The sequence below is a fragment of the Gymnodraco acuticeps genome, unplaced genomic scaffold, assembly GCF_902827175.1.
Source record: "Gymnodraco acuticeps unplaced genomic scaffold, fGymAcu1.1, whole genome shotgun sequence".
Lineage (NCBI taxonomy): Eukaryota > Metazoa > Chordata > Actinopteri > Perciformes > Bathydraconidae > Gymnodraco > Gymnodraco acuticeps.
The window spans coordinates 2,237,408-2,256,009 of NW_022991632.1; the positions used below are offsets into that span (position 1 = coordinate 2,237,408).

At 40.4% G+C, this 18,602-nt stretch overlaps 2 protein-coding genes across 2 annotated transcripts in view; one reads left to right on the forward strand and one right to left on the reverse strand.

The window, feature by feature from the left end:
- LOC117534174 (potassium voltage-gated channel subfamily D member 3-like) overlaps positions 1–18,602 on the reverse strand; it is a 176,671-nt gene that overhangs the window by 154,707 nt on the left and 3,362 nt on the right.
- LOC117534176 (protein Wnt-2b-A-like) lies at positions 3,814–18,535 on the forward strand. The gene is made up of 5 exons (XM_034198303.1): positions 3,814–4,400; positions 8,193–8,413; positions 9,259–9,536; positions 11,616–11,880; positions 15,307–18,535. The coding sequence occupies exons 1-5, from the start codon at positions 4,222–4,224 to the stop codon at positions 15,534–15,536; spliced, it is 1,173 nt and encodes a 390-aa protein (XP_034054194.1). The 5' UTR covers positions 3,814–4,221; the 3' UTR covers positions 15,537–18,535.

The following is an 18,602-nucleotide window of genomic DNA, read 5'->3' on the forward strand; positions in this document are numbered from 1 at the left end:
ACAGCAGGGCCGCATCCCAATTCCAGCACAGGCACGCCTGGTTCTCCAGCTGAGCCCCATCCTTCCCGACCACCATAAACACAGCTCAGGTCGCTGAGCTGTGAGGGCCACATCCTCGCTGCTGTCACTGCCAGCATAGATGTTCACTGTACTCTGCTTCTGGGAGACAATCCACAACGCTGAGCAGACAACATGATGGTCTGGATTTTGAAAAGCTTGTATGATTGTTGTGTTGAGAAAACCTAATAGTAAATGAGAGCTTGTACAGTACACATTCTGGTTTTTGCTTTCCTTTTTTTCCTTTGTTTGAGTAGTGTTTATGCCTCGTTCAAAATGTGGATGCTTTAACTCCAACACTGGCTTCATTCAAACTCTTGCTTTTAGAGGATTAAGGTTGCTTGACTACAAAATGTTGCCTTTTTCAAACAAGCTACGGTTTTGACCCAAACTGAAACTTGCCTCTCCTTCTGTTAGGATTCCACATGACGAGAGGTAATAATTAACTTTTCCCCTAAAAGAAATCTCAGAACAGTAGATTCCAAATCTTTTTAAGTGGCCGACCTCAGAAAGTTGGATCTGTTTTTTCCTTTTCCTGGAAAGGACAATTCAGATTTTTTTATGTTATTGCAATTTGTTCTGATGTGGATTTGTTCGATATTTTCTCTGTAAGGTTGCGTGAGACATGCTTGTGAAAAAGCACTATACGTATAAATAAACTTGAACTTGAGAATGATAGCTGCAGCCACCACATGTCCTTCCTGGGCAGATCTGGTAAGTGTTGTACTTTATGACTGTGGTGCGCAAAAGCAGACACATAATAAGACACATGGTGACATAGCTGTAGTGTCATGTTGTGAGAATGAGATGACAAAACCGAGGTCAAGGAGGGAGCACGTAGCCTGTCATGAGTTTAACCACACATTTACGACCTTCTCGTTTCAGACATGTTGAACAAAAGCAAATTGCAGCACGTCAACTTGTCAATTTTCTTGTCAGAATAAGTGACGGCTGCCGTCTCTGCACTGGTCCCACATCACTGTCATCTGAGCGCTCCTCTGTGTGTGTGCCTCGTAATGGTTCGATCTCTTTCTTATCCTCTTGCGCTCTTTTTTTCTCCCTCTTGTCCCCTCTTTTCCATCCAAAATTAGCCCAGGCCATGAGACGGGTCTAGAATAGGATCTCGGGCCCCCACACTGAGCCTCTTAAAGACCACAGCTGGAGCTGGCTCAAAGCGAGACAGAAGGAGAGGGAGGGCCGGATGACGAGTGTTATCGCTACCATCACCTGCTCCCTGTAAAGCAATTTGTTATAGAGTTGTCACTGTAAAATCCATAGCTTGTCCTGCGGTAAAGAAAGACAGGGTCACATGTAATGAGGAACTGCGTGTTGCTCCAAATCCAGATATGACATAACTGAAGGACAAACAGCTGGGCTGTATGTGTGTGTGTGTGTGTGCACGTGCGTGTGTGTGTGTGTGTGTGTGTGTGTGTGTGTGTGTGGAATACAAAGGGGAGAAGTTCCAGTAACAGAAATGACACAGGTATGAAGCTTATGTTGATTGCAAACTACACAGATGTATATGTTATTATTTATTTTCAAATAAAAAACCTATTCTTTGTAAGAAAATGTGTGATTGGGAAATCCTAAAGATGAATGATTACATTCTTTGTCTGTGCCACGGTATTTTTAGCCAGCTACATTGTTAATGACCTTTACATTAGGTCTAACACCCCTGAATGTCACTGATTAAATGACCTTACACACACACACACGCTGTATGCACATAGTGTCTTGTCAGCGTCTCCCTATACCTGCTGGAAAGCCAAAGCACCAAGTGTCTCACTGAAGTCGCAGGGATGAAAGCCAGACGTGTCCTTGAGGTGGGTGATATGTTTCCACATTGGCTGAATGAGACAAACCTGTTTCTGGATCGGGACTGTTGATGTGAGCTGAACTACAAACATGCACTCCGCTGGCATTACATGAGAGGTTCAAGTGTTTGGAGATGGGGAGGGGAGGGGGGGAGATATTTACTCTCGTACCCTCAGTCGTATGGCATGAAGGCATCATTTTAGAACATATAAATCATTTTCAGAAAAGGACTATATCGGGCCCCATACCAAACTTGGAAAAACCAAAGAGTAAAACCCATGCTGTGAACTGTAAGCCATTTCAAAAGACCCCTATGGAAAGGTAGGGGGCCACTTCTACTGTATGTGGTGTGGTCTCCTCAATAAAGTGACCAAAGCACGGGATGGGACACAAATGCATTACAAGGCCAAAATATGTTCTCATTCCTTGACTACCCTCAATAATAACATGAGGATATTTAAATGACATGCTGTACTTATGTTGTCTCCATTTTGACATCTTCTGTACAGTATGTGCCTCTCAGCTTTCAGGACTTGGGGCCTCAGTCCAGACATCTTTGATCTGGACTTTGCTTCAGCCTAAACTCTTGTATCTTATCCTCTGTGTGAATGGGATATTTGAGATGTTTTCCTCTTGTGTGTTTGTGCTTTTTCCAGGCCTTTGTTTTAGAAAGGTGGTTTTGTGGTTCCTGGAAGTTGCTTGAAGTTTTCCTAGATACACATTTCATCCTGCAAAGGGCTCATTGCATCGGTGGAATGTGGTTTAGAAGACATGTAAAATTTAAGTCTCATTCAACAATTATGCAATAGGGTCTGTGCACAATTAAAATGTCCTTTTTGTTGTATGGCAATAAGTATTTCAAAAATACAAATATGTCATGACTGATGCATGTCTCCATCGTCAGCAGTAACTTTTTCCCTATGTTTCCAGTTTCCTTGGCAGTTTTTCTGTCCTAAACAAAAGGGTCTAAGGATGGGTGCTGTCAAATTTCATGAAACAAATGGAATTCTCTGATCGAAACCTCTCCACATTTGCAATTAAATTGTCGAAGTGCCTTGAATGTGTTTCTTGAACCAGTTCAAATCTTAGACATCTCTGGTTAAGAGATTCCAAACAGTAAAGATCCTTTCATGCATTCAAATCTGCAAGAGCATTGCATTACACTGAACCAGGCATATGAAAGAATGTCTAAAATGCCCCCTGGGAAGGATTACCCATCTCTATGGAGACACCAAGTTCCTATTTAATGATGTGTCAAAGTAGGAAAGCTTGACCCCTCATAGCTGCGGGTTCCCAAGCAAAACCTTCTCCTCTGAGCAAAACGCATCAGGAAAGACTTCCCTTATTATTATTATTATTATTATTATTATTATCAATTGAAAACACAATCATTTGGTTCCAATACGTAAATCAAAACCAATAATAAGAATCTCTGCAAATAAATATTTTACTTAACATGGCATGTCATAGGAGGCTTTTTGGTTGAGTTGCACAGCATTGTGTTTGGTGTTACAACACTTTTCTTTATGATACTGAAAAACAAAAAAGGTTGACTTTGTAGAAAACAGCCAGTGAACTGTACAAAATGCTAAGGTATAATCCATGGAAAACAAGTCCCTATAGGGAAATATTGCATAATTTAATAAAATGATAGGTGTGTGCTGGCATACTGTATTATTATGGTCCATCGTGCTGTTGTTCTAAAGTGGCAACAAGTTGGATGCCTTGGTTTTTAACCCTCGACATTACAGTCAGGGATATTTTTCCATCAAACTAAATATAAACATCTCCCATACTGCTGTCTGTTGGTCTACATACCGCTACTTGTAATTTGCAGACAAAGGGGTGGGGGTTGGGGGGAGGTAGCGGGTCGCAGACAGCTTACGCACTGGAGCGGAGCGCTGCGTGTTTCGGTGCGCATCTTCATTCCGGACTACAGGAGGGAAGGTGCGCACAATGTCTGTGGCATCCTCAGAAATTGGTCTTTCAATCGACTTGGATCTAATTTTAAGCGACTTTTACGGATTTTGCTTCTGTGTTACAGCATCGGATTCTGTACTTGTCTGAAGATTTGGGGCATTAAATTCGGTACGACTGAGTCAAAAAGATGAATGTATGACTTTCAGAGACATGTGAAACGAAGGATTATTCTGCTCGTTTATTAATTAGAATTCCCAACGCCAATGAAGATTATGGATGTACTGACAGAAAACATATTTGGCATTATTAAATAGTAATTGGTGGAGTATAAAACACTGTCCCTCCTTGTGACGGTTTTTTTATTTTCCCGATGATGGACGGCAAACAATCAAGGACTTTCACACCTGGTTGTGCAGCTTTTGCCAACAAATGAAAGGAAGAAACATGTTTTGTCTGACGAAATCTCGGAGTTTATCAGACAGCAGCAGGACTATGAGGATCAGACATGGGACAAAAGTCCAACATCACTCCAAACCTATTTCTAAAATACACTTCATATTTATTTTCCTGCTGCTCATATTCACACCGAGGGTGGATTCATCGTGGTGGTGAGTGAGATTTCTGACTTTTATATTGCTGATACTGAGATGAGTTTAATAACAACCATGTGTTAGATTACATACACTTATCTGATAAAAGTATGTAAAACTAATAACCTGAGAAACGTTATAGATACAAAAAGGTCATAATGCAAAATGTCTAACCAAATTCATAAATATAGGCTACTTTCAAGTTTATCCATTATTTTTTTTGTCAGTTAAATGAAAAAAAACATTGAAAGACAAAAAGGGGGTGTGCACCTAACTTTTTTAGATTATTTTAAAACAGTGTTTTTATTTCTGTCATTAAAAAGGATTCAGTTGTTTTTTCTTGCAAACAAACCTCCAAAAAAATACTTGTGTAGTCCAATAAAAGGATCAAATGCAACGCTTTCATCTGCAAGGGGATTTTTTTGTTGCTGATGTCATTTAATTATTTCTTTTAAATATCATTGCAAAGTGAAATCTTCAGTGCAGCAAAGTGTGTGTGTGTGTGTGTGTGTGTGTGTGTGTGTGTGTGTGTGTGTGTGTTTATGAAGATTAATGGTATTGGGGGGAATCTCCCCTATCCATCAATCTTGCCCAGAGCAAGTGGCAGGTGCAGGCGCTGGTGCATGAATAAATGCCCCTTGATGATTTGCTCTTGAGGTTTTAAAGTCTCAGAGGAGGAAAAAAAAAAGTAGCCCCCCCCCCCTCCTTATCCCACCCACCTGAAATAGTTGTTCTCACGTCTCAGGACACACTTTTCAAATTATATTTGATGTGTACTTTATATCAAACCAACCACATTGAAGCAGTACACATTTGTACATGTTCTTCCTTTATGTTTGAATTATGGCCCTGCACCACATACCAATCAGCTTCTGATTTACAGACGGGTTTAGATTAAACATGCACCCTTTGTAAATAGAGTTATTAATGGTAATTTCCCAAGAGAGCGGAAAGCATATGTTATCCTATTTTCCATTGTGTAATTCTATCTTATGCAAATACATTGTGAAAAAAACTACGATTAAATAACTTAGACATTCCAGAGAGAGAGAAAGACGAAGAAACACTTTGAACGAAAATAAGCTTTGTCTTTAATACTTATTTAATCCAGCTTCTCATTGTTGGGTCCTATTTTTAACCATTGAGATAATTTAGATGAGAACCATGTGTCTTGCTGTACAGGACCCCCTTCCCTCTTCCCTTCTATGTGTGTGTCCTCTTGGAGACAGTCAGGGGTCTTTTGGCACAGCCGATGTGTACAACACACAATAAACACAAGTAGTGCTTCTGCTCTGCTTTACTGCTCAAGCAGATAGTCGTAGTGAAACGGGCATGGGACAGCCATAACAGGAGTGGAAACTGCCTGCTACGTCCGTTTCTGTCTCGGTGGCCAGGCGACACAAATGTGGCTGCGATTAAGGACTATAATGATATCCGGATGGAGAGTGGAGCGTGCAGGCTTAGAGAGGGAGGTTGGGGGCGGGTGGGGGTGTCTGCATATGGTTCATCTGTGTGGTTGGGAGGGAAAGGCCTGAGCGGTCACTTGCACTGTAGATGACTGTCCTCATGTCCTGTTGATAAGAGCCCCCCCAGTGTCACAGTATCACCAGCATGTGATCCAACCTTTTAAGAGTTGCTACAAAAGTAAGGGATTATGTCTGAATAGAGCAGGAAGCTAAAGCCTGTCACAGGGAGAGAGGTTTTCATTGAACGGGAGGAATTTAATAATCTCTTCTGTCTTGAATATCTGAGTCTCAAGTATAGAGAGGGGTAGGATGTGAAAAAATAGGCATGCTAGTAGGAGTTCAATGCTAATGCTAATCTCGTTTGAAAGAGTTGGACATTTTGAGAGATACCGTTATTCGCTTCTTGCTAATAGTTTGATTTGAAGATTGATATGGCTCTCTTTTCTGTACACTAAATATAAACCTATGAACAGCTGAAGGCTAAACTAGCTTAGCATAAAGATTGGGAACAATTTACAATCTCTGTTCAAAAATAACAAAATCCTCCTACCGTGACTGCCGATCTCCCCAACACATTGTATTTGCCTTGGTAACTACAGAAACCAAAGTTAGAAAAGTCAGCAAGTGCCACTTAGTGCAACTAGTCCCAACCAAGAAGTTGTAGATATCAGGAATATCTAGCAGATTCAAATGGTCTAAAGAACTACAGAAAAGTCAACAAACCGTTGAGAAATGGCTGAAATAACATAATCGCTGACTGTAACACTTACATTAAATCATATATTAAAATAAATGACATTTATTTAGCTATTTAAAATGAGGAAAACTATTTGGATTTGGATTTACTTAACGTTAATGTACCACTTCAACGCATACATGTAGCTTATTAAGACTATCTATAGAGTGGTGCAGTGACGAGTCCTAAAACCCAGAAGTGAGTTAGCATTTTACCACTACCGGTTCCTTCATCTCAGAGTCAATGGGATTTCTCCATAGGATTTCGGAAAATAGCTGGAAATAAGGTCTATGGTGGTTGACACACATTTAAGAGACGGATCACGTTTTGTTCTACGACATTAAATACATCAGCAGTGACCCCCACTGGGGATTTTTTAAGAGTTTACGTGTCTGAAAAACGATAGTTGTTAACAAGTGGCTGAATAGGACTACAGAAGTTGTCGAGGACATTGTACGTCATTATGCCGAACAGTAAACACTCCCGCTAAGTTTTCCCTGTTCTGCTTGAAAGCAGGCACCTGCGCTCTTGCAAACTGTTAAAACAAAAAACTTGTACCATTTTGAATCTGTATTTTTGAATATCGATCTTAAGTTGGCGTGACGTTGAAGTCGTGCTACCCTGCTGTACTCGGCTGTAGTTCGTTTATAGCATAATGTTAGCATTTTGCTGTTGGCGATTCGATTTATGATTTGAAAATTATAAAAGTAGCGTAGACATGTGGAGATTATCCGGCTGAACAAAACGTGCATTTATCGAACAGGTTTGTTTTCCACTGACCTTGTTTCGAGCTATTTTCCAAAATCCTATGGAGAAATCCCATTGCTTTTTTGTCGAGGGAACCCATCAAGCCCCCATGAAGTGCACCGGACTCTGAGGAAAATATTCGTTGTGGCCAAACGGCGGTACTACACTTCCGTATCAGTCGCTGGGCCCGGAAATACTTTTTCCCCATTGACTAACATTGGGAAAGAGACGTCTGTAAATCGTTGGATATTTTTTTTTTAAACTACCCAGTATGAACATTTGTATAGCCCTTATTAAAAAAATGCGGTCCTCAAGTTGTAAAATGTGCTAATAACGTTAGTCTGAGAGTTATTTTCCTCTGCTATATGAACACGGATCTAACCCACGGGACCGCGCCGCCCCGCACGTTCATGTGACGTGTTCAGTACTACATGAGTTTTACCTTTACCCATGGATGCACAATAAGAACGGATTATATGATTACTTTCGTGACATTTCGCTCTCTCAAAAGTTGGGCCATTTTGTCTTCATACGCTACTGAGTAACTCTCATAGGAATGAACAAGGCCCCGCCTCCCACGCTGTATCCAGTTCTTATTATACATCCATGGAACCCATGCGCAGCTTATTTCCGGGTAAATACGTCATCCCTGCACCACTCTATTGGCAGCAGCGGTATACGTCATAAGACCCATCTGAGAAAACAATGAAAACATTATTTTTATGTCTTAATGTATTTTTCTCAAACTTGAGACAGAAGATAAGACTATACCATTTAGTACAGGCTAATATGACAAACAAACATTGTGTGTGACTCTAACCCTACCGCTTGAACTCATTGTGAATTATTATGTGTCTGCAGGTACATTGGGGCGCTAGGTGCTCGAGTGATCTGCGACAACATTCCCGGCCTGGTGAACAAGCAGCGGCAGCTCTGCCAGCGGCACCCAGACCTGATGCAGTCCATCGGAGAGGGAGCCAAAGAGTGGATCAAAGAGTGCCAGCACCAGTTCAGGAACCACCGCTGGAACTGCAGCACGCTAGACCGAGACCACACGGTGTTTGGCAGGGTGATGCTGCGAAGTGAGTCTGCAAATGTTTGAATGGGATTTCTATCTGTGTGGTTCTTTGTATGTGCGTGACAGTGTTTGTGTATGTCAGTGACACTCCAGTTAATCATCCTCGTAAATGTCTCCGCTGTTACAAGATAAGCAGAGAATTAATAGGGATCTTATTAATTCAACTTTTCCCTAGAATACAAACAGAAAGAGAAATTGCTGTGCGTGTTTTACCTTCCCTGGAATGAGAGAAGATTGGGAAAGTGAACGGTTTCCCGAAAAACAAGTAGCAGATCGAGAGATCCACACTGGGGATGTATAAACAGTAATAGGAGATGTAAATATTTGGGTAGATGTTTCTGGCAGCCAGACAAAGCTTTACTCCCTGACATATCGCCTGTGTTCTGCTTCATTGCGTGAGTAGGAATGAGAGCAGGAGGTGGGTGGGAAAGCCAGACCAAATAACCCCCAAAAATCTCCTCTTGTCTGAAATGAAAACACAGCCCAGTGACTGAGAAAGATGCCATCTGTGCAAAATAAAAGGTGAAAGTAGAGTCGACTGTGATGTTATAGTTGACATGCTGCTGGTCCATCCACCATAAATGGACTGGTTTCTGAGCTCCTGCTGTCTGGAATATATTAGACCAAGGCTACTGTACTCATCAGTAACACCTTGAACCTGGGCACAAAAAGAATAGCTTGAATCTTACCAAAGAGAGAGAGACGAAACCAGTCATGGCGTTTCCGAGAAGTTTTGAACACACATCAAATAGAGAGTATTACAAAAATCTGCAAACAATCTTCCATTAAACATATTAAACTATTTTCTAAAGCTTTTAACTTCACGATTTCTCTTTTTTGCTCACCCAGGCAGCCGTGAGGCAGCGTTTGTGTACGCAATCTCTTCGGCGGGAGTGGTCTACGCCATTACCAGGGCCTGCAGCCAGGGGGAGCTAAAGATCTGCAACTGCGACGGCCAGAAGCGGGGGCAAGCCAGCGATGACAGGGGCAACTTCGACTGGGGTGGATGCAGCGACAACATCAACTACGGCATCAAATTTGCCAAGGCTTTCGTAGACGCTCGAGAGAGGATGGTGAAAGACGCTCGTGCGCTGATGAACCTGCACAACAACCGCTGCGGTCGTATGGTGAGCAGCAGCTTAGAGTGAGCTTAGCCACTGTTTTGAAGTTGAGAGACGTATTTCTAGACTTTAAACATGTGTTTGACTATAAGTTACAATAGGCACTTTCACACCGCAGTACTTTTCCCACAAAGGTTAATCAGAACTTAGTTCATGAGAACTCTTTAGTTCTCATGAACTAAGTACAGATCGCGTTCACACCGGAATAAGTCCCTAGGGGAGGATTAGGTAAATGAAGCCGCTGACGTCACTTCTTCTTCTTCTGCTTTGGGTTTACTGGCAGGCCGCAAACAACTTCACGGCGTATACTGCCACCCGAAGTCCCCGGCCGGAAGTCCCCGGAGTTGGGGACTGGCCTTCCGATTAAATTGGCAGAACGCCGACACCTCCTCATCTCCACCTCTTTTGTGTTGCCACAAGTTAGTCTCTCTGCGTTTCTGCGCTGGGGTAATGCTATTGCTAATAATGCGAGGATAATAAAATGGCGGCTTCACAAAACTTTTTGGGAGTTTTACGGGCCGTGGTTTGCATTCCGCCCAGCCAATCAGACATAGGAACCTTTTTCTCCCACGAAAGTACCTGCTCTCTAACAGGGACGGAAAAGGGGGTAAAAAAGTTCTCATGAACACATTTTATTGGTGTGAACGCGACATTTCGGAACTATATCGGAACTAAAGTACTGCGGTGTGAACGCGCCTTATGAGAGACAAGAGCACATTTCACCATATCTCACCTCCTTATATTGGATGGACACCATCAATTATTTTCAGGAAAACGCTCAAATAGGCTTGGGTAATGTAAGTGGTTTAAATGGTATCTATCAAGTATCCCATTAGACATCCCTTTAATACTTAAGTTAGGTAAACCATTGTAATCAGTCTTGCAAATCAAACTTCAGCATGAAAATCCATTTTTGATATCTTCAATATTCTAGCATTTTCTTAGCTTATTCAAGAGTTTCCAGAAGAGTTACATATGAAAGCTATATGTTCTTGATTTTTGCATTAATATGATAACACATTTATTTGCCAGACATTTATTTAACTGGATAGGGAAAAGATAGGCTTTCCCAACAGGTGATTTTACATAAAGTCAATCAATCAATCAATGTTTATTTATATAGCCCAATATCACAAATGTTACATTTGTCTCAGTGGACTTCACAGTTTGTACAGAATATCAGTATGACAATACGACACACTCTGTCCTTAGACCCTCACATCGTACAAAGAAAAACTTCCGGAGAAAACCCACAGTTTAATGGGGAAAATGGGAGAAACCTCAGGGAGAGCAACAGAGGAGGGATCCCTCTCCCAGGACGGACAGACGTGCACTAGATGCCGTGTGTAAATCGAAAAGATAATTCATTTTACAGCATCGGTAGACCAAATGTTTGGAAATGCATGTGTCTATAATAATTACTGCCATTTATTTATAATTTCATTGATTTATCTTTGTCTCTAAAACCATGATGTACATATTGTCTCTTTATTTGTTTTTGTCCAATAAGCCTTAAAGAAAGAAAGCTTTATCTGTATTGCAAATGCCGAAGGATATCATTTAATTTAGTTATGCTTGAATATGGGCAGTAACGTTAATTAACAATGTTGCTGCTTAGATTTCCGTTGAATGAGCATTTCAGCTAGAAGATCCAATCTTAAACACATTTCTAGTAAATTCCCTTTCACAACATATATTACAATCATGAATATCGCACTATAAACAAATAAACACCATTAGGGAACTTTTAATTTACGTAGTCCTACAAAGATTTTGAGTGTATGCTTAAAGTTAAAGATCTGACATTTAATAGAACAAGAGTATAATAATGATCTGGGGTTTTGTACAGGCAATGGCACGGGCAACAAAGTGAGATCAAATATCCCAACAGCATAAAGTGTGAATAGCTTTATCAGAAGTTTTAGTTAAACCCAGACAAGACAGATATTTCATCAGATCTCTGAAGGAACTTAACTTAACTTAAATTAAACTCCAGTCACAGTGACGCAGGACTGATCACACCTTCATCAGGCCACCGGCAGCATTTTAGGATTAACACCCTGTCACCTCTGACCTCTGCTCCAGGCAGTGAAGCGCTTTATGAAGCTGGAGTGCAAGTGTCACGGGGTCAGTGGCTCCTGTTCTCTGAGGACCTGCTGGCTGGCCATGGCTGACTTCAGGCGAACTGGGGACTACCTGCGCAAGAAGTACAACACAGCCATCGAGGTGACCATGAACCAGGATGGGACGGGCTTCATGGTGGCTGACAAGGACTTCAAGGGAAGCACCAAGAATGAGTTGGTTTACGTCGAGAACTCACCAGATTACTGTCTCACGGACCGCCCCGCAGGTGAGTGAAGGAGTGAATGAAGAAGTAGGTTGAGACTATGGTTGTTTAGGTGAAAAAGGGGGACTAATGAGGAGCTCTTTGCAAAGTGTAATATGTTTGATACTTGCACATAGAAAAAATAATATGATATGATGTGGTCTGTAAATGTATATAGACACATTTATAGCTCAGTTTCACTTCAACATTACTTTTAAAGAGTCAGACATATCTTCCCCTGCATTCCTTCATTTGTAACCATGCTTAAAGGTGGGGTAGGTAAGTTTGAGAAACCGGCTCGAGATACACTTTTTGTTATATTGCATGGAATGCTCTTAACATCCCGATAGCAATGAATATCTTAAGTGCTTTGACAAAAAATCCATAAAACATGTCATCTGTGGAAGCCGTGGTACTGTAAAAAGCACGACCAATCATCTGAGCCGGCCCGGCTAAAATAACTGGATGGCCTACCTGCCTGTCAGCCTTCCATCTAATAATAATTAATAATTCCTTACATTTATTATAGCGCTTTATCAATGACTCCAAGCGCTTTACATATACACACATTACACATATATGATACATGCAATGGTCAGATACTGTGGACAATACCCACAGGAGCAAGTTTAGGTAAAGTGTCTTGCCCAAGGACACACCGGCTTTACAGACGCAGCAGCGGCGGGTTTCACCCCTTGATCTGATGATCATTGCACAGCGCACTGCGCCACACCGTCCATCTTCACGCCTCGAAGACATCGAGGCGCTTTTACAGGTACACATTGGTATTATACATGTACTGTGGACATTACCCACAGGAGCAAATTCGGGTGAAGTGTCTTGCCCAAGGACACAACGGCCTGACGCAGTGGCGGCAGGAGCGGGTTTCGAACTGGAGTTCCCCAGCACTCCCCCTTGATCTGATGATCGGATGCACAGACCACTGCGCCACCCGCTCCATCTGTGCACAAACTTATCTCGTGCCCTCATTAGTCGTGTGCGCGTTCGTGTGTGTTGGAGGAGGGGCTCTGTAAGGAAGTGTCAGATTTTTTACGGCTGTGTATTTTCAAATTCTAGCGTACTCGAGCTGGTTTCTCCAAAATTACCTACCGCACTTTTAAGTAAAAAAAACAAAAAACTTGTCAGTGCTCTCTGGAGGAAAAACTGTTATTTCACCATTTCTAAAATGATTGATTTTTCCCTTTTTCCGCAAATATATACATGCCAATACGAATGTGCAATAAGCCAATATCACCAAATTCCACCTAAGGATCATACCTAAGGGGGATCCTGGCATATTTAAATGAATCGGTATCAGCTAAAACAAAGGCAATTGGACTTGTTTTACCAAAAAAAAAGCAATATTAAAAAGTACTTGGACATGGGGTCAAAACAACTTAGTGATAGTGACATTCCAAGTGTGTTGATTATTTCTTAATTAATACATACACCTATTTTTTATAGAGGTATTACATCAGCAAAACATTGTACAATTAAATGTTTTGTAATGAGACAAGTGGTTCTTCCTGAAAATCTGCTTTAATACCTACTGAAGGTTTGCATTCCTTCTCAGCTTAACGTTCAATGATTTGACCTTTAACATCTCCTTTAATTCTCAGAGTTTGCTTTACCTTGTTAAGCTCTGTGTCTCTCCTCCACTCCCCTTCAACAGAGCGTGAAGGAGTTCACTAGCTTACTGTTAATAGGTTAGGTAAGATAGCGTTGTGCATATGGTACTTCCAGATTCTCCCGCTCCTCCCTGCTGTTGGTTTGTTTGCAGCTTGACAACCAAGGAGTAATGTAGGTGTGTTCACTCAAAGGAAGTGCCCTCTTTCCTTGTTAAAAGGTGATCTTAAAAGAAGTTTATGACCCTCCTTCTTACTAATCTCCATTGTATAGGAATTCATAGCCTTAGGATACATGCAGGGTTATTTTTCAAATCCTTCTTTTGGTCAGTATTAGGCTCCACTCCCCAGAGCCTGAGGGGAATATCTCCTCTTATCTTTTTTCCTTTACTTCAGGGAGACTCTGTTATTAGATTTGGCATCTGATCCTAGGCTTACATTTTACACCTGAGTACATGGACACCTTTGTGTTTGTGAGACTATTCTGTCAGTGTGTCTGCCTGTAAGCCAATACTCTGCAGAACAGTGTGGGAATCATAATGTTTTGTTTTGGAAAAATAGAGTGTTGAGAGGTGGTCACCTGCCAACATTAGCAACTCAAAGTTGATCTGATAATAACCCATGAAAGAGAAGAAGAGTGACTAGAGTTACTGTATGTGCAATATAAAAGATACATATCGTTTACACTTCAAAAAGAGGTTTCTAATGCCTTTAAAGCTGCACACATTTGTATCATTGGCTCAAATTGTAATTGTAACTAAAGATTATTTTCCTTATCGATGAATCTGCATAATATTTTACACACATCAATTAATAGTTTGGTCTATAAAATGAAAGATGAGCATATATTTGTATAAAATAGAAATGCGTGTGATTTTAAACTGACTGAATTCAGGCTGATATGTTAACCTCAAAACCTGCAACACTAAAATCTTCAAGGTTCAAGGTTCTTTATTTGTCAAACGAACATAGCTACAGTGTAGTTATGTCGATGCAAATCTTGTGCCACATGCTTCTCCAACAGTGCAACACAAAACACAGATAAACAGACAAATATAGTGCAAGTCATAAATAGTAAATACAAGAAGAAAAATAGTTTCACTGTTTGATCAAAGTGTTGTCTCATGACTACAATACTAATGATATACAATTGTATAAAGGATAACCACAAATATCATAAACCTTATTTCCAACTTTATTATGGCAGTGCCATGAATCAGTATTCAGCAAAAAGCTCATATAATTAAACCGTAGTACTGAACCTAGCAGCACACGGTTATTAAAGGTAGGGTAGGTAATTCACTTCAGAAACACTTTTTGTTATATTCCATGGAATGCTCTTAACATCCCGATAGCAATGAATATATGAAATGCTTTGACAATAAATACATAAAACAAATTCATCCGGCCCGGCTAAAATAACTGGATGGCCTACCTGCCTGTCAGCCTTCCATCTGTGCACAAACTTATCTCGTGCCCTCATTGGTCATGTGCGCGTTCGTGTGTGTTGGAGGAGGGGCTCTGTAAGGAAGTCTGAAGGAAGGGGCAGATTTGTTCCGGTTGTGTACTTTCAAATGCTAGCACACTCGAGCTGGTTTCTCCATTCTTACCTACCCTACTTTTAAGCAGCTTAATAAGCATGTCTTTTTTTTATTTTTAAATGTACTCATTTTTAAATTGATGTAAAATGTCAGCCCCGAAAAAGGTTTTTACAACGTATGGTGGGCTAATAAGGGGCATAATCTATACTGACCAACATTGTTCTGAACCACATTTGTGGTTTGATTATGCAAGCATTTAAAAAAGTATACCCATTTTCTTACAGGGTCGTTGGGCACAGCAGGCAGAGTGTGCAACAAGTCCTCGAGAGGCACAGACGGCTGTGAGGTCATGTGCTGTGGGCGGGGCTACGACACCATGCGAGTCAAACGGGTCACCAAGTGCGAGTGTAAGTTCAAGTGGTGCTGCGCTGTGGAGTGCCAAGACTGCGAGGACTTGGTAGACGTTCACACCTGCAAACCCCACAAGCGACCCGATTGGCTGGACATAACCTAACGAGTAGGCTTGGCCAATCACAAGTCGCCACTGACTCAATAACCTGCACGCTAATGACTGCAATTTATTATAGGATATATAATTGGGATTTCCTGACTGTAATGCCTCCTGCTTTTGATCTTCTGACACTCCCTGGAGCAGAGACTTCACAGACCTTGATGCTAAACTGGAAATTAGGCCCAGTTCCTGATTGTCTGCTGCTTTAATAGTGTTTCTGAGAATTTGTTGAGCTTTTTTAACACAAACTTTGAATCTTTGATACAAAATGGCAGAACATCATATTATTCTGTTGTAAATGTACCCTAGTTTAAAGAAGTGATATGAACAATACTGTCTGCTTGTTTTACAATGTGTAAAATGTGTGAGAACTTGACATACTGCTATACTGATGATCATAACAACTATTTCACCTGAAGAGAAAAAGATACAGAACGAAAGATGGGGGAATGTTTTAAGATATTGTAAAAACACTGTCTTTGTATCATTTAAATGATATTGGAATGGTTCTGCTACAAATCATTTAAAATACAAAAGACAGTTGCTGCTAATGAGTGGAGAGGGCGCTGGTGAAGAAGTTAACTAAAGGAACAAGATCAGACAATCACACTGTGAACCGAAAGGAACGACAAACAAGAGACAACTTCAGTCCATCAGTTAAAGTGGCCGTATAGTTGCTGCAGAGCTGTATTTAGCACGTTTTGGGGAGAAAAAGGACAGGACAAATTAAGCTTCATTTGGACTGTTTTCTAAAAGGGTTAAATGTTTGCATGTTTGACAGTCTGCAATTGGTCTAACACATTCTGGCTGTTTTGCCTTAATGTGAACTTTATTATTTCTACCTCTGGTTCTTTGTCTTTGTTTTCAGGTTTTGTTTCAGTGCTATGCCAACAGCTTCAATCAATTGTGCTTGGGCGGTTTTCAGACAGACAACAGCAATGCGTAAATACCTAATACCATTTAATTAGGTCAATCCAGCAAAAAATGTATTCTCTGTCTGTAAAGACATTACTGCAACACAAGGGCCTATGTAGATCATATACTGGAAATTCAACTGTTTACCTGATCATCAGAGAACAAAAAAACAAACTAATTTGACCTGATGACTTCCAGAAGCTGTGAAATCCAGTTCCACACAAACTGCTGTGTATTGATTTTGTCTCTGGTTAGTCTTCAAACTCGGATTTATTATGAAGAAACTGCCGCTCCTAGATCTTATATAATGTCAACCTTAAACAACATGCATGCAGCTGTTTTCAATCTGAACCCCCAGTCAGGCATACTCTCAGTCCTCTTTACCCAAAAGTTTACCGACTTACATTTTCTCTTGGTCGTAGTTGTTTCAATTTTTTTTTCAACCCTCATGCCTCTTGTTTGGCGACAGCAATCTCCAGAAAGCTGTGGAAATGTTCTTTGGCATCTTCCTTAATGCTTGATGAGATGCAGCTTCTTTATTTTGTTTCTGTATAAAAATAACCTCCTTACATTTTGTATTGATGCTGTCCTAAATTCAAGACAGCTTTTAAAGCAATGGATTATGGTGACACATATGTCAGATTTAAAGATGAGTTCAGTTAAGATCAGTTCATTATGGTGGTATAGAGCTCCTTTTGTATTAGCATCACTGTGATTACCATCTTCCACAGACACCGCCGCTGTTTATGCTGCTGATAACATTATGCCCTCAAATAAGAAGGCCTTACAAAATACATTTAAAGTTCATTTATATGCTGCTAAATTGTAATAGATCCTTAATAAAACTGAACAGCAAGATACATACTGTAAAGCTGAATATCCTAATTATAAAGCATCCTATGAAAACACAACATTTCTGTTTATGCTTATATCTGTATGAGGTCTTGTTTCAAACCGATTCAGCTTTTCTCATCATCACTTGCTCTTCGTTGCAGTTGCAAGCATAGCATGTTTTTTCTGTCAACCACTTTTGTTGTGACAGAATAAGTTCACAATGCAAAATGTATGCAACAGGGCCTTCAGTCCTTTGTGAACACATTCACTGGCTCAGGCTAGTTTGTGAGAAGTGAAGTATTTAATGAAAGCGGGCCAAGAAGTTGCAGAAAGAGAGGAGAGGTAGCGGCAGGCCCCAAATTTGACTTTTCAACATCTGGTAACGCAGCCAGACATCATGCTAGGCCATTGGAGACACAACCCTCAGAGAGGTTTATAGATCTAAATGAATCTGACAACAAGCTGTGGATGCTGAGAATCAACAAATGTTTTCAAGCCCACGTAATGAGGAGGGGAGCCAAAGCTAAGTGCTTTGAACAAGGCCAAATGACACACTGTGCCAAACGTTCACAAGTCAAAAGTTAATTGCAAACAAAGGAGTCTGTTTTTAATGTAAATGAAGAGCCTGTTGGCTGTGTTTTTCTTGAAGATTAGAAAGGTGAGAGCTGTTCACATACAGTGGGGGCCAACCTCCAAAGTTCATATTTCTATTCCCCAGTTCTTCTGACTGTGATAGAGCACAACACTGACGATATCAGTATATTTCACATTTGATTCCTATAAAACACATGGGGAAACCCCTGGGCCTTCACTGATCCGTTTATAGATTTGGATTGTAGAACTGATAAGTCAAGAAATTCCCAATGGATAATGGATTCATCATTAGAGTATTTCTTAAATGCCAATTTCAGTCCGTTAAATAGATATTTCCTGTATGTATTCAACTAAATATCTTTTGTTTTCTTACTGAAAAAAGACATTAGAAACTGGATTTTAAGAAAAACTGAGAAACTTGGATGGATATTTTTCAATATTTTATGACATTTCAAAACCAAACAATTAATTGATTAAAAAAAAGAAAATCTGCCGATAATAAAATAATTCCTTTTGAGAGGTCTATTCCTAATGGCATTGCTTTGATGGATTTAAGTATTCAGAGGTTTTTTTGTTACATTTCAAAAATTGTTATTTGTATATTTTACTGATCCTATGAATGTTTGACCGTCAATTTCAGCCGGATGCTACATTTTTAACTCCATGTCTTTTCTTAAATCATTGTTTTAGAGCAATGGTGTCCTAGTTTGTAATAGTGTCTAGGGA

Excerpts from the sequence above, each read along its gene's own strand:
- LOC117534176 (XM_034198303.1), top strand. The coding sequence starts at position 4,222 with ATGAAAGGAAGAAACATGTTTTGTCTGACGAAATCTCGGAGTTTATCA. Across the intron at positions 8,414-9,258 it reads TGGCAGGGTGATGCTGCGAA|GCAGCCGTGAGGCAGCGTTT; the intron begins GTGAGTCTGCAA and ends TTGCTCACCCAG. Across the intron at positions 11,881-15,306 it reads TCTCACGGACCGCCCCGCAG|GGTCGTTGGGCACAGCAGGC; the intron begins GTGAGTGAAGGA and ends ATTTTCTTACAG.